Raw genomic sequence first — 15,888 nt, 5'->3', positions numbered from 1 at the left:
CAAGTTTTGTGGGAACGCTTGGTCTGCATGAATGAATGGGAGTATGAGTGTCATGAACAACGTTGTTCTTTTAATAGTAATTTGAGAAGTGAAATAACAGACACCGGAAACATTATTTTTGTAATCAATAAAGTTTATATTTTGATATGAATCATAGGTCTCGGTCAATTTAATAACCTTCTTTCACAGTGTTTTCTCTGGTAAAACACTGTTACCCTCTTTTTTGATCTGATTAATTTTGGTTAAATGACCTTTGAGGACCTATTCAAATGATTAATTAATACTAAAGGGGAAATTTAAGGTATATCAGAACTCCAGGGAACAACCCCTCTTTTCGATTTGTCCTTGCACGGCATCCTGATTGGTCGGCTTCTCAACCAATCAGGAACCGGGAAGAGACTCATTACCTGCTTTCCAGCTTCCTTTCCTGACTGGCCGGGAAGCCAGCTCCATGCTCCCTCGTCACTTGTGATGAGGGAGCATGGAGCTGGCTTCCCAGCCAATCAGGAAGCCGAGCAGCGTGTAATGACTCGCTGCCCGGCTTCCTGATACCGGAAGCTCGGGTATCGGGCTAGGCAAGCACTCACCCAAATACTCGGCACCGATGTATCGGTGCATCCCTACAGGCAACTCTTTCAGATAAACAGAGCTTGAATTCCAGGAATCTGTATGTACCAGCTTCGTAGCAGCAGGCCTCTGTGCTTTGCATTACTGGTTCGGCTTTTGGATCAATTTTCCTTGTATGTATGGACTCCGGTTCGTTATCGGACTTACCGTCAGAGCTAGAAGATGATTTATGGGAGGAATGTGCCGAAGCAGAGGTAGAAGAGGATGAAGAGGAGTCTGTGTCGCTCTCTAGAAGAAAGTCATGGGACAGAAAAGCAACATGTTACTAACACAAAGCAACATTAAAGTAAAATGTGTTTGCTGTTGGGAGATCAGTTTTTATTGCACAGATATATATATATATATATATATCTGTGCAATAAAAACTGAGCTCCCAACAGCAAACCACAATCACAGGGAGAACATTGGAGCAATACAGATACAGTGCTGACCACTTACCCACAATGCAACTCAAGGCACATGATGCAAGCTGCATTAACCAGAGAAGAAGCTAGGGTGTACCTTGCACATGCTAGAGTCCTTCCTCACGGGTCCTCTACATACAGTTGTGGCTGCTAGGACTCGGATATACAGCCAAGGTCTAGCAGCTTTATCTGCACTTATCCGCTGAAACAAGTGTTTCACAAGTGCTTATCAAAATGTAAACAAAGATAGATACATCAGGAGCAGCTAATTACATTTTATACACACTGGAGCTGCTAAAGCACACCAGAAAAGCAGAGGTTTTTTAAAATTCTTTTCTGTTCAACCCCTAATTTACGCTAGTTATGCTAACAGAAAAATAAACTACATCCACTACCTGCCAAATAATAAAAACACTGGTCATTCATTCAATAATCATAACATGCAAATTTAAATACAGCTAAAAATGGATCCCCTGAATGGAGGTGGAAATGTGACACAAACCAGCAGAGCTGCAGAGAATAGTGATCTCTTGCCTTAAGTGTTATAAACCAGAAGAATTAAAAACATGTTGGAGGGGAAAATATTTCATAAAAGTGCTTCAATTGTGTATTTAGCTGTGTGGCCAAATTATTGCTTTGACAAAAAATGATACTTTTCAAGCACAATAGCCATTTTAATATAACCAGGGACATATGAAACTTAAAATATAGCCTTTTCCTGCTATGTACTTTAAAAGTGACACTAAACCCAAACATTTTAAAAATAAGATCTATAAGATTGTAATTTATTAATGAGCTTACTCTGGTTTCAGAATTTGCCTTTAAAAGCTTAAAATAAAACGCTCCCTTTACAACTTCATGCCAGAGGGTGGCTACTTTTCTTTATACTGAGAGCGGCGCTCCCCCTTTATACTGAGAGCGGCGCTCTCAGTATACTGCGAGCTGTAGCTCGCTATATACTGAGCTTTGGGTCACGGGAGGAGGTTAGTATATGTCCTCCCGTAACCCTAAAGAGAACTATGGCATATAAAAGGTTACCCCATAATTCTCTTTTAAGTTAAAACCCCTATGAAGGCAACCAATGTTGAAAAGTATACAAAAGAATATAGAAGGATCCCTGACGTCTTCCTGGCTCTTACCTTGGAAGACTTTGAATCAAACAGAAATGTGGGAGCAGATACCATGCTAGGGGTATTACAAATATCAACGTTTAAACTCTTTATCTTTCTGACAGCTTGGGAGGCAAATCTTAATTTTCTACAAGAGCTCCAGGTGTCACCGCTATCTGAGACTTCCATGTTCCCTGCTGTGTCCTGTAGTAACATAGCAAGAGTGAGGAACCTTGGCACTCAGCAGGTTATGTAACATCATATACTTCCCAAAATGGTCTATAAACAATGGCCCCAACAATGAAGCTCAGGAGGAAAACAAAGATTTGACTTCTCGTCTGGCAGAAAGGCAAGAATTGAACTCCTTCGGTAATAGGGTGTTCGCAGCTTAGTTCTGCCACCGAGGCATCAGGGTCCCTTTAACTATGCTCACCTGAAGATGAAGAGCAGCTTGCCACATTGTGTCTCCCTCTAGTGAGTGTATGAGATTTGGCAGAGGGTGCCAGGGCACTGTCAGGCGATTGTCCACACGTGCGTCTAATAGAGGAACTGCCTATGCTGGTTTGGGTGGGAACAGTAGGTATTCCACTTGAGGTAGGTCGCGATGAAGATGTTTCTCGCAGAGAACCGTTTATTCGCTGGCTCGGAGATGTTCTTCCTTGTCTACAATTGTTGTGGTAGTCATCACTGCAAAACAATTAAGAGGTTTGATGCTAAAAAGGTGAGCACTCTAGTAACCATTTCCCATAAAAACTTGCTGCTCTAAGCAGTTAATAAACAATATTTCTAATTGTTGATGGTATTGGTTTTGCTGCATAATTGGAAGAAACAACAAAAAAGAGGGAATGCAGTCAGGGTCAGGCTGAATTTCCAGCTGCAGGCACAAACATTCCAGGGTGAGGGACACAGCTCTGAAGAATTCTGAGACGTAGCGTTATACATAGGATATATGTATACTAGGCAAAACATTAAAAGCCTGTCACTTTAAGATCATAACCCCTCCCACCTCAGACCTACCAGTTGTAGCAAGCAGTACAAAATGAAATGATGGTGGGGAAGGGGAGCAGAGATCTCCCTCTGACCTGCAGTGCCGAGGGAGCATGGAGCTAGCTTGCTTTCCGAACAGGAAGCCAGGCGGTGGGTTATGACCCAGCTCCCCGATTGGCTAGGAAGCCGGATTCACGTGTTGCCAAGCCTGGCGTCCTAACCAATCAGGAAGCCAGGCAGCACATCATGACTTGCGTCCCGGCTGCCTAGAAACAAGTGGAGCCGGTTTCCTAGCCAATCAGGAAGCTGGGAGGCAGGTCATGATGTACCCCCCAGCTTCCTGATTGGCTAGGAAGCTGGCTTCACCTGTTGCTAGGCAGCCTGGCTTCCTGATTGGTCAGGAAGCCAGACAGCCTCTGAAGCCAGTGTTCTTTCGCTAGGACACCGGCTCCACAGGAACCCAGGTGACGAGTCATGATCCACCGCCCGACTTCCTGATAATCGGGCCACAATGCGCCAGTACTCTATTGGCGAATACCGAAAAAGAATTGGTACTCCTACTCGATACCGAAAAAACTGTATCGGTGCATTCCTAGATGAAACCCTTTCCTACTCTATCCACAATCGGGGGGGGAGAAATGTTGACCTACCTAAGTGAATTTCTGTTATATCGCTCTTCCTTAGCTCCAGCTCTCTTCGTGCTGCCTGATTCTTCAGGCCTGTCTTTAGACTTTTTGGAAATTTTATATTCCGACAAAATAACTTTCACCTTCTCTTCCACAAGGGCAGAAAGCCTTAAAACCATACTGTAGATCTGGATGAGAAAATAGAACAGATTCAGATAATTACTGGCAAAGCATTGGGTCAGATGGGAGGACTGTTACATCGCGCTATACAACAAACTGTAAAGGAATCCATAGACATTAATCGGATCCTTCAAATATATTTCAACCGCTGGCAAGAAATAGAAACTGTCTATTTACTAAATGTGTCCTGCAGAGCCGCTGCTGCTTCTCCTCTTTTCAAATTGTCTTGATACAAAAAAGGTCTGTATCATGCAAAGTCTGTATGCATCATGTCTGTATCATGTCTGTATCATGCAAAGTCTGTATGCATCATGTCTGTATCATGTCTGTATCATGCAAAGTCTGTATGCATCATGTCTGTATCATGTCTGTATCATGCAAAGTCTGTATGCATCATGTCTGTATCATGCAAAGTCTGTAGGTATGTTCAGGCAGATGTACGGGAATATGTGGTCTAATCATCAAGAAGAAGGAAAAAAAAGTACTGACAGCACCAGCTTTGGAAAATGGTTTAGGCACTGTACAACTGCGCCACTCCATCGTGTGCATGGTTAATATACATAATTTAATGCATTAATGTGCATTGCATTAAGGAAGGCCATTCATTTAGAATGAGCTGCCAACACGTGGCAAAAAACAACCACTTGGATTTTTTTTTTTTTTAAGGCACTGTACCACAGTGAATGGTGTGTGTGTTGTGGTAAGGTAAGCTGCAGTGTGGGTTTGTCAGCACCAACTGTACTGTGTTGTAGTGCAAGGCAAAAACCTGTGCTACTGTACCTTACAGATGTGAAACCAGCTTAAAAGGATATATAACAAAATTGGAAACCTTAATTACTTCAGAACACTTCAGATTAAGTAAAATAAGGCAGAAAATTAATAAAAAAGTATATATATATATATATATATATATCTGTTATAAACAGCGTGTGGAAGGCAAACAGATACAATAAATGTCTCACCCTAGAGCGTTTGTTGGGTGTATATGACTTGGCATTTGAGAAGACCAATCTGATGTCTTTACAAAACTCCAATGGACTGCTGTAATTCCCAGCTGACAGTTTTTCCTTTATGGTCCCAACATCCATAGGGGTCTTTACCACATCATGATAATCCTACAGACAGAAAGCATGTTATTTTACTGCATTATAAGATATACAAGATAAATTGGGTTTTTCAAATCCAATTCCTTCTTAAAGTTAAAAACTTTTTTTTTTTGTATAACATGAGGGCGTAAGGGAGGATGAGAGTCTTAGTTGGGTTTTAACTGCAGTAGGTGCCCTCTGGGGAAATGTCCCCTTATTACCTGTCCTAGTGTAACGTCAGTGGTTGTGATGGGGTTAAAAACAGAATATAATGTGTAGGTGCAATGGAGGAAAATGGAAATTATAGTTAAGCAAATAGCAAAAATGGGAAAATTGCTACGGTCCCTAGGAACGAAAACATTTTCTGAAGCTGTCACTAAGGGGTTAAACACCTTCTCACACTTACGGGGTACTGCTCCAGGTCTACAGGCTCTCTGAAAGGTTCAGAATCTTCGCATACTATAATGAATTCAACCAGGTCCATGCAGCGCTTCTTCCAGCTACTCACAGGGTTTAATCTCTGTTGCAAAAAATATTTTACAGCTTAAAAGGAGATTAAATCAAATGCCAATTCATAATACTCTGATGAACAAGAAATTAAAAAAACTACCGTATTTTTCGCTCCATAAGACGCACCTGACCATGGTATGAGTGGGAGGTGTGTGAGAGCTGAGGCAACGGGGCCGACAGTGTACCAGCGTTATTTACCTCTTCCACAATGCCGCTGCCCATGTTGCCTGTGTCTAACTCCTGCATACTGAGACTCCTCCCTTTCCCTGTCATGTGGCATGACACAGGAAGGTGAGAAGCCGGTCAGACACAGAAGTTAAACGGCAGCACGGGCAGCGGCATTATGGAAGAGGTAAATAACGCTGGTACACTGTCAGCCCCATCGCCTCAGCTCTCACACACCCTGCAGGAGCCGCTGGACGCGTGTGGTGTGTGTGTGACAGCCGAGGCAGCAGGGCTGCTGGCGCAGGAGATTGTCGAGACCTGGGGGGAATATTCGCTCCATAAGACTGGGGGGTGCTTGCATGGGTTTCCTTTTTCAAGAAAACTAGGGGATATTACTCAATTTTAGTTGATTTACCATGCCACGTAATACAAAATTTCCCTTCATCCCTTCCTCTCCCAAGCCCGGCACAACGCGTTTAACCTCAGCAACCGACACCAAATTTTGCAATTTCTCACGTTTTATATTAACTTTAAACTGCTGCTTTTATGCCACCTCTATAAAAGCCGACGTTTTAGCAGTTTGCTGGTCTGGAGCATTCAGGTGTGTGTTAACACAATGCCAAGTTAAGACATCAGCAATGATCTTATTAAAAAGGAGAACTATGAGGTGAATGCTTTTCACTCACCTCATAGTTCTAGCCGACCTGTGACAATTAGACTGTCACAGGTTGGCTCAGTAGATCGGGAGGTGAGCGAACACATACCGCCGTTCGCTCACTTCTCGATCCTGTCACGGCTCTCTGCCGTGACAGGGGAGGAGCTGGATTCCCCAGCTGGCTCTGGCGGGTACAGCTGGCTCTGCCTCTAGATAGGCAGAGCCAGCTGTCACTCACGCAGCTGGGCGGATCCAGACATTAGTGTCGGTATCCGCTTCAGCGTCTCAGTATACTGCGAGCTGTAGCTTGCGGTATACTGAGCTTAGGGTGACGGGAGGACGCTAGTTTGTGTCCTCCCGTTACCCTAAGGAGAACTATGGGGAAAAGCCTTAACCCCATAGTTCTCCTTCAAAGAAGCAATTGCTGTTGCTCATCTGGGAAGGGCTAAAATCCCGTTTTAAACGTAATCATTCTACAGTAAGGAAGATTATCCACACATGGAAAACACTGCCAATCTTCCCAGGAGTGGAACGTCCAGGGAAACTCACCCCAAGGTCAGACCGTGCAATGCTCAGAAAAATTGCAAAAAAACCCCAAGAGTTACATCTCACACTGCACAGGCTTCAGCATGGTAAATGTTAACGTTCATGCCAGTACAATTAGAAAAAAACTGGACAAGTAAAGTTTGTTTGGAGGTCTTGCATTAGTGAAACTTACTGTGTTTCCTGATGGTCTAGGTTGATCAACCCCATTTTCCTGAAAAGAAAAAAAAAACGAGACAGGTGACTGACTGCTATGTATAAATCAGATAGAAAAATGATCAACTTGATTACTATTAAAAAAAAAAAAAAAAACTGTTGCAAAAAGAACGGAGCAAAACTCCACAAGCAAAAAATCAAAGCGTGAAAACTTTGCCAAGTAAAGCCAACTCTAGACTGGGAGAATTCTGTAGACAGATTAGGCATCTTCCCTATACAATAATGTATCACTGGGCCCCTGGAAGCCAGTGCAATTTCAGCCTTTGCAGATGAGTGAAAGTCAAAACTCCGTAACAACTTGCACAATCTACACTGGAAACCCCTATATGGCCCAAAGTACAAGTAATGCTTGAATTGGGTGCATTATTTACGAGTCTGGGCTGTAGACTGTTCATGGAGTGATTTCTGCACAAAAATCAACAAGCACGGTGAACGATAATATTTTATATAGTAGATGGTTAAAAAAAAAGTAATCAAAGTGGTTTTAAAACTTGCTTACAGTCCTGCGCTCCGGTCAAAATAGTGCTTGCAGCATTTCGATCGCACAGGACCGGACAGCAGGCATAATGTGCCTTGCGATTCCGTGCGAGCGATGGCAATGCGGCCAGAGGGAGTGGCTACGGTGCAATTCGCTTCAATGGCCCGCCACGTCCCCATTAAAAATAGTGAGCCGGCCGCAATGGGATGCAGTGCGTTCTGGCCAGAACGCACTACATATGGTGTGAACGGGCCCTTAAACCATACGGATGGCAAGGAGTTACACGGAGGATTCCGCAGATTGATAACCATCTGAGGGTTTTGCTGGGATACACATACAGAGGGATTCATCGACACTGGAGCAGACAGAATCTGGAGCAGTAGCCCAAGGCAAGCAATCGGCTTATATCTTTCATTTCCAGCGCTTAACTGAACAAACTGATCATAGAAGTTGATTGGTTGCTTTGGGCAACTGCTCCAGTTTTGATTACCCCCCCCCACTCTGGCCAGGTCAGTAAAAACAAACAGATCGGGGGGGTAATCTGATGTGAATGGATACATGTTTACACATCCACTGCAGGAGGAAGGGAAAAAACTGGACAGACACGGATGCCACAGCGGTGACATCCGATCAGTACAGCTCTGATCAGGAGGGGATGTGCACGGACCCTCTCCTGATAAGTCTGTGTGAAAGGAGCCTAAATCTAGGACTATTTTGCACTTTGACAGCTGGTCTGAGAACTACAAAGATGCGCATTCCTAGTTTTCTGCTGCAAGGTTACAGGTCACAGAAGGGGCATTTTACATTTTGCTGGGCACACACCTTACAACCATCGCAAGACTTTTGTCTTGCGATGGTTGTAAGGTAATAAAAAAAAACGTACGATCTGCCTGTCTTGGACAGGCAGATCGTACTTGCGATGATCGCAAGCCGCGCCCCCGAGGGGCGGGCTTCCGATGACCGCAATGCCGAACGGGCAGGCGCACATCGGCTTGTCCGGCGTTTATCTTATGAACATGCTACACACCCGCCGAACATCGTACGATGCTCAGCGGGTTTTCGAACATGTTCGCAAGTTAAAAGTCGTGCGACCTTACAGTAGTAGAGGTCGCACGGCTTCCACACACCTTACGATAATCGTACGATCGCGGGATTTGCCGCGATTATCGTAAGGTGTGTGGCCACCCTAAGACTTAAAAAGGCCTACTGCAGTCATTAAGGCGTTAACACGGGCATTACTGAGGTGTTACAAAAACTTGCATTTTTACAATTTAAAAAAATAAATAAATCTTCATTATAAAAGATGAAGCAATGATATTTGGCGGAGTCATACATGGCCAATTGTACTCCGGCTCTTAAGTCCTGCTCACTCGGCCTAAATATGACCAGTGCTTGGTGGGGCTGAACAAGAAAAAACAGCCAGTGTATGGCCAGCTTTGCTCTTCTACTGCTAGCTAACAATTCACGTGTTTTATTGCCATGAGTAACTACTTATGTACCATTTTATTTCACAAGTATCACTGAATATGACTGTGCACAATGTTACCTGTCCATCACCGGAGTCCTGCTCTTCAGTAGTATTGTACAGATCTGTAATACTGGTACAGCTGCTGTCCCTGCAAAACAGCAAAACCCTTAGTCTCATTTGTATTTTATTGTAGGGCTTCTAATATAGGACTATGCAAATAGAGGCTAAAACCATTAACACGCATGCAAAAACTCCAATGAATTATCCCAGAGGTGGAGGGTATGCAAAAGGCCGATTTTCAGTATGCCTGGAGTTCATACAGCTAGAGTAAGACAGCACCGACTACTGCAATGCCCAATTGTATTATTCTGTCCCTGGTCACCTGATGCAGAGACAGCACACTGTTTACATGGAAAGCATTGACTGTGGATGCAGATTTTTCTCTTTTTTGCGCAGCTGTACGCATCTTCAGACTAAAGAGCTTGGCATAGCTATGCGGACTGACCCACACAACACAAACGTTGCGTTCCAGATCTGTATACATTTTAGGTCTGCCTGTAGAGAATTGTACCTGTATAGCCCAGCGATGTGCTTTACAAGTGCGCAGAAGAGTCTGGTTATATGACCTGTCAGTCATATGATCAGCCTCTCCTCCAATCACAGATCTTTGAAGCATTATGTAGGGAGAACTCCGTGGGACACCGCAGGCTCCAAATCAGAGACTGCATTTTATAAATATCTAGGAGAGAGTGGATATCAATGTGTGCTGTCTACTATAAATAGGCCCTCGTATGTATTTTTACATAGAACAAGTATAGCTACGTGAACCTGTCTATTTCAACCTTTAATAATGCCTCGCTTAGCAGCCCTCCGAGAGAAAGGGCAGCATTGTAAAGCAATCCGAGCTCTACTGCTTAGAGTATGAACATGGTTATGGGATTGCATAGGGGTGGCCATCAGTTTGCTGCTGCTCAAAGAGCCAAAACCTGATTGTATTTCCTGCTAGAGGTGTCTTCATTACAAGATTGGTGGAACATAAATACATATCCTAAGGCACCTAAGACAACTGAGCATTTATCTGCTTGCCTGGAGTTTTGCTTTAGATGCCACTGAGTAGAGCATTATACAAACATTCAGTTAATAAATAAGAATAAAACCAAGTATTCAAAGCCACTCAGCAGCACCTACAGATGACTTTGGTTCCCAGTGGTGCAGCAGAAAAAAAAAAAAAAGCCAGCGGGTATGTTTACATTATCAGGAAGTTAGACTAACCTCTAAAATACACCAATATTCAGCCTACGCCCTACTACATAAAAAAATAGGGATGCACCGATGCTTTTCAGATACCAGTGCCGATACTTGGCATTTTCATGAGAACTACCAGGGTTGCAGCTGGGACTGGGCTCTGGCGCTCCACCACTGTCCTGAAATCATTAGTCTGTGTTTAGATGAAGAACTGTCACATGACAACAAAAATGTATCAGTACTTGTATCTGTGAGGACTTGGAGTATCAGTACTTGTACTCCTCAGAAAACTGGTATCGGTGCATCTCTTTATATTTATAAAAACAAAATCATATATTAAAACAGAGATGTACAAGTCCCAGGAGCTCCGTGTGCTCCTTACAAATGACAGCTGCCTCCTAACTTTTGAATTTTTCTCTAGTCTAGTCTTGGAGCTGGAAAAGTATCTGTACTTGGTATCGGTGCATCCCTAAAAAAAAAACCCAAAACAATTAAAACCTAACTAAAAGGTTTGGACAGCGTGGTGAGGGGTAAAACCACTGTCAGGTTTTTATAGCTAGGTGTGTCCCCATTAGGGAGACTCTCTCTCCCCAATGATCACCAATGTCACTGGAAATGATAGGAGGGGAAAATCCCAAATTTTGAGTTGCTAAAGTAAATCTTTCAATGTGGACACTTGTTGCTGTGACAATTGAGGAGATTTTCCTCACATTGCAAAGATATCCTGTCAATTCCTGTTGAGTCAGTACGACGGGATGTGAACACAAATCTCCCTAATAAGAGAGTCTTGCAACAATTTTAACCCTCACCTACTCTATCCAAGTTTTGGCCTTAGTTATACTTTAGAAACCCTAAAAATAAAAAAAACAGCATAAAACAGGACAATCATTACATGATGAATTTTAGCAGCAGGTCTGTGATTTTCTTGGCCACTGCTGCAATGTTGCTCTCAGGCTCGTTGAAGGTTCTGGTATTGTGTTCAATGTATCTCACTTCCCAGATTAGTGCAGATAACCTCCTGCAAGAGAGACAGAAAATATAAAAATCATCAACTTATTAAGGTTTCTCAAGACTACGGCAGAGAGATCTCAGCGAACAAGTCTTCCAAGTTTCCATTAGTAGGGGGTCTTACTCTTATACTGGCCATATATAACAAACTGGCCAACAACGGAAATCTGATCATTTCAAGAAACATTTTGCTCAAAAGATTGGTAGATCAATGCAATCATTTCCCTTTCTTTGACTGCTCACTCACTGAGTCTACTAGGTGTAGTCGGTCTTTGAATAGGATTTTTTAATTTAAATAAATCATTTTTTTAAAATAAATTCTTTATTAACAAAAATGTAAATATGTACATCCATGAAAAACAAAGGAATATAGGGCAAATATATGCAAACATTAAAACAAAATGCATACACAGCGATGAGTAACTGGTACTAATCACCAACAAAGCATATACACAGTACAAAAATGTGTAAGGATGACTTATCCACAGTGGGGAAAACAGACTGTAGAGAAGGGAACTGTAACAGTGCTAAAGTAAACATTACTATGCTAATGTCAAACCATGTTGTAGAAAGGAATAGGGTGACGAATAAAGACTGACACAAAACAATAAAAAAGAAAAGGATGAAAAGAGATAAAAAGGGGGAGGAGGAGAAAGAGGAGGTTGAAAAAAAAAAAGGGGAAGGCGGAGGGGAAGGAAGGAGACTGTTTTGCCACCCAGGCAATGGTCCCTCCTCAGGAACTTATCAATTGACTTTATTCGTCCAACTCTATAAACTCAAACCAATAGAACCACATTGTAGAGAACTTTTCTACGGTCCCCTTTATAGAGCGAGTGAGGGTCCTCACATGTTTAAGGTCAGTAACCCGCAGGAGCTATTGTCCAATGGTGGGGGGTGGGGATTGTTTCCACAAGGAAGGGGTACAGGCCTGACTGCATTCACCAAGTGGATAAGGATAAAGCGCCTATATCCAGAGAACAATGACTATGGTGGAGCAAGAAAAAGGCGGGGTCCAACGGGATTGGACAATCCATACATTTTGGTATAATGCTTCTGACCCGAGTCCAAAAATTTGTTTGCAAAAGACAAGACTAAATATGTGAACCATGTCAGCCGGAAAGGAACCGCAGCGCCAGCAAACATCTGGAGTGTCAGGGAAGACCCTGTAAAGCCTATGTGGGGTTCTGTACCATCTGGTCATCATTTTATAACTATTCTCTTGGTATCTATTGCTGATAAGATGACTTAAGTGCCAAAATTATAGAACGTTAGTGGGGGTAAATTGGATCTCCAGGTCCTGTTCCCACGCCTCTAAAAAAAGGCAGAGGTAAGTCAAAGTGTGGTAGAGCCAACAGCTAGTAACAGGGAAACAAACAAACAAAAAAAATAGGATTTTGGAACACAGGACCCTGGGACAGAAGATCGGGACGCAGAGGCTGACGCCACGGGGCGTCCACCACAAGCTGAACCACGAGGACAACGGTGACACCCTTTGATTGGTCTTTAGTTTTGTGCCTAGCGTCCTTCTCCTGCAGGTGGCGATATTACCCTACCATTCAGGATCTACGATCTGTTGCCTGTGTCCTTCAATGAACGGGAGAGAAAAGGGTTTTAGATTCAGGACCTGTCCTAGAACACTCTTGCTCAAAAAAAGATAATGGTCTGGTGAAAGAGATTGGAAATGGAAGAGAAGACAAGTAGTGCGACAGTTGAGGAAGTCTCCAAAAACCCAACCCAGACAAAGCATGGTCAGAGGCAAGTTCATTGAAGGATGGCCACGTGGAATCACAAAGGAAGTGAGAAGCCCTAAACTTATTTTGCTGTCTCAGGGGAATTAAGAATTCATCTTGTAGGCCTGGAGAGAGGTCCGGAGTCCCAATGATCGGGTGTAAAGGAGAGGGGGAAACAGAGCCTCCTAGACTCAAAGGCCACTCTGGCAACTCTTCAGGTGGAGAATATAGTCAGGTGCGACAATCTGTCTCAGGATGAAGAGCGAGTACCAAAGACGGGTCCGTAGAGGAATGGGGAAAAGGACTGTTCTAAGGAAACCCAGGCCTTGAACTCCCCATTTCTACACCAGTACAGAATTTGGGAGAGATGTACAGCAAGATAGTAGAAGTAAACATCTGGAAGAGCCAGGCCACCAGAAGTTTTGGGCCGATGTAAAATGGAATTTTTAATCCTGACCGACTTCTGCGACCACACAAACGTGGTGATGGTAGATTGGGAAGGGTCTGCATGGGGGTACAAAAGTGAGGGGAGAACATTCTGTTTAACATTACATCGCCCACTCCACGAGAAAGCCAAGACCACCCCTGGAGGTCACATTTATCCTCTGGAGCAAGGGAAGAAAATTAAGGGAAAATAAGTCTACTAGATTGCAAGGGAAGCGGATCCCTAGATATTCGAGATACGCTGTATTTTTTCAGTCATGCAACGCTGCACTGAAATTAATTTTATACCATTTTTTAGGGACAGATAGAGCGATCTTCTGGTGGTATTTAATCACCACCAGGGGGGTTTATTTTTTACGATAAAGAAAAAATTACTGAAATTTTTTTTTTGTTTTTTTTACATTGTTAGAAAACAATTATCACCCAATTATTATTATTACCACCCCCCTCCCCCTTCTTTATTAATAGCCTTGGGGTTCCTTGATTAACAACCTCCTCCAGCCTTTTCCCAATATTTTGTACCAGATGGCTACCGTATATACTCGAGTATAATCCGTCCCGAATATAAGCCGAGGTACCTAATTTTACCAAAAAAACCTGGGAAAAAGTATTGACCCGAATATAAGCCGAGGGTGGGAAATGAGGCAGCTAATGGTAGATAGATACCAATAAAATTACATTAATATTTATTTAAAAGAAAAATAACCTAGCTCTGTAAGTGGAAAAGGGGGTACAGGGCTACATATCATGTACTACGGATCATTTAACCCATTCATATTAGCAGAGGATAATTGTAAATCTATTGTTCAGTGCACTCTATATGTAGTATATAGTACATGTACATATAGAGTGCCTGCAACAATACATTTACAATGATCCTCTGCTAACATGAATGGGTTAAATGATCCATAGTACAGGGCTACATACAGATCATGTAATACATTCATGTTAGTATAATTGTAAATGTATTGTCTGCACTGTATTAGCAGTATATACTCTATATGTAGTATATACTGCTAATACAGTGCAGACAATACATATATAATTGCTTAATGAATCTCTCTCTCTACCCCCGCCCCCCCACCTAAATTAGGACCCGGAGACTGCCAGATGACCCCGCTCGGAGCGCCGCACACCGGAGCAGCAGTGACGCGACGCTCGGCGAGGTAAGTAAGATGACACCTGGCGCTGACTCGAGTATAAGCCGAGGGCGGCACTTTTCACCCAAAAAAATGGGCTGAAAATCTCGGCTTATACTCGAGTATATACGGTATGTAGGCCCTATACCCCAAATATACGATGTCTAAAATATTGGATGTTCAACATTGTTTTTGTGCCTCATACTTATATTCCTAGATGTTTATAATTGATAACGTGTACTCTCTTGCCTTGTCTCCAACTAGACATGCACTGTTTACCATTCAATACCATTGCCAATTGACATCAATGATAATCTATAACGTGGAATTTCTTCATGTTCAATACTAATAACTGCTGCATATTTGTTTAGTTTCTGAATATCACTCACTATTTCGTGGAACATGACAGTTGATTTTTTTACTTGGGGAAAACCTTCCTGCAGAACTGAGAGAATTCAAGGCTGTTAGGAGATGAGGATTAAGAATTTGGGAAACCACTCCATAGTAGGAAAGTCATCCGGACCCGGTGCTTTATCGGTTTGTGTCTGTTTTATTGCCATCTCCAGTTCCTGAAGCTTTAAAGTTAACTCTAATGATTTCATTGGATAAACACGGGAGTTGAGAGTCCATCAAGTATTGGCCGATATGCTGTTGGGATTGGGATCCAGAAGTTCCTGATGGATGGCATTCACTATCTTGTTAGCCATGTCATCTAGATCCAGCTTAGCGGATAGTTCTCATCCTCTGATGCAGGCCTCTCCCTGCATGGCTGAGTGTACAGATCCAGGAAGAGAGTGTCCTCTGCGGGGGTAAGGGTAAGAATTGGTGAAGGTGGCTGGCTTGGGTAGCAGGACTGAGAATCCACTGTCAAAGATAGTGACTTGGGCTGCTTTCTGCCAGAGGCCAGACACGAGGCCGCAGAACTCGAAAGCACGCCATATTGGAGCTAGGCTGTGGCTGTCTATCAGACACCGATCGAGAAAACAAATCCAAGATGTTGGCTTGGCGATGATCCCCGCTGGTGCTAGAGAGAGATTTCTCCTTCTGCATGAGCCACAAATGCACTGAAATAGTGCACTGAACAGCGTCAACCCGCATAGAGCTCCTGCAAAATGCTGCCTCACGCCGTCATGATCAGGACATGCGCCCCTAAAGTCCACGGTTTAAAAAAAAAAAAAATGTAATAAATGCACATGTCAAAAGAAAAAATGTGCATTTATTATTTTTATGCTTTGGGACAAGTAAAGCATTGCAACTGCGATCAGTCGA

The 15,888-nt window shown here is 43.0% G+C and overlaps 1 protein-coding gene across 1 annotated transcript in view; it reads right to left on the bottom strand.

Annotated features, from left to right (window-relative positions):
- Nucleotides 1-15,888, bottom strand: part of BRWD1 (bromodomain and WD repeat domain containing 1) — a 73,132-nt gene that overhangs the window by 2,515 nt on the left and 54,729 nt on the right. Inside the window, 10 exon segments of the mRNA XM_018552683.1 lie at nt 775-855; nt 2,574-2,827; nt 3,778-3,941; nt 4,896-5,048; nt 5,425-5,521; nt 5,783-5,794; nt 6,472-6,493; nt 6,551-6,557; nt 9,132-9,201; nt 11,191-11,316. Coding sequence (XP_018408185.1) covers nt 775-855; nt 2,574-2,827; nt 3,778-3,941; nt 4,896-5,048; nt 5,425-5,521; nt 5,783-5,794; nt 6,472-6,493; nt 6,551-6,557; nt 9,132-9,201; nt 11,191-11,316 — 986 coding nt within the window.

This window comes from Nanorana parkeri, unplaced genomic scaffold (assembly GCF_000935625.1).
Source record: "Nanorana parkeri isolate BGI_ZX_2015 unplaced genomic scaffold, ASM93562v1 scaffold95, whole genome shotgun sequence".
In the NCBI taxonomy this organism is placed as follows: domain Eukaryota; kingdom Metazoa; phylum Chordata; class Amphibia; order Anura; family Dicroglossidae; genus Nanorana; species Nanorana parkeri.
Note: the sequence above shows the minus strand (reverse complement) of the source record. Positions and strands in the feature narration are given on the sequence as shown.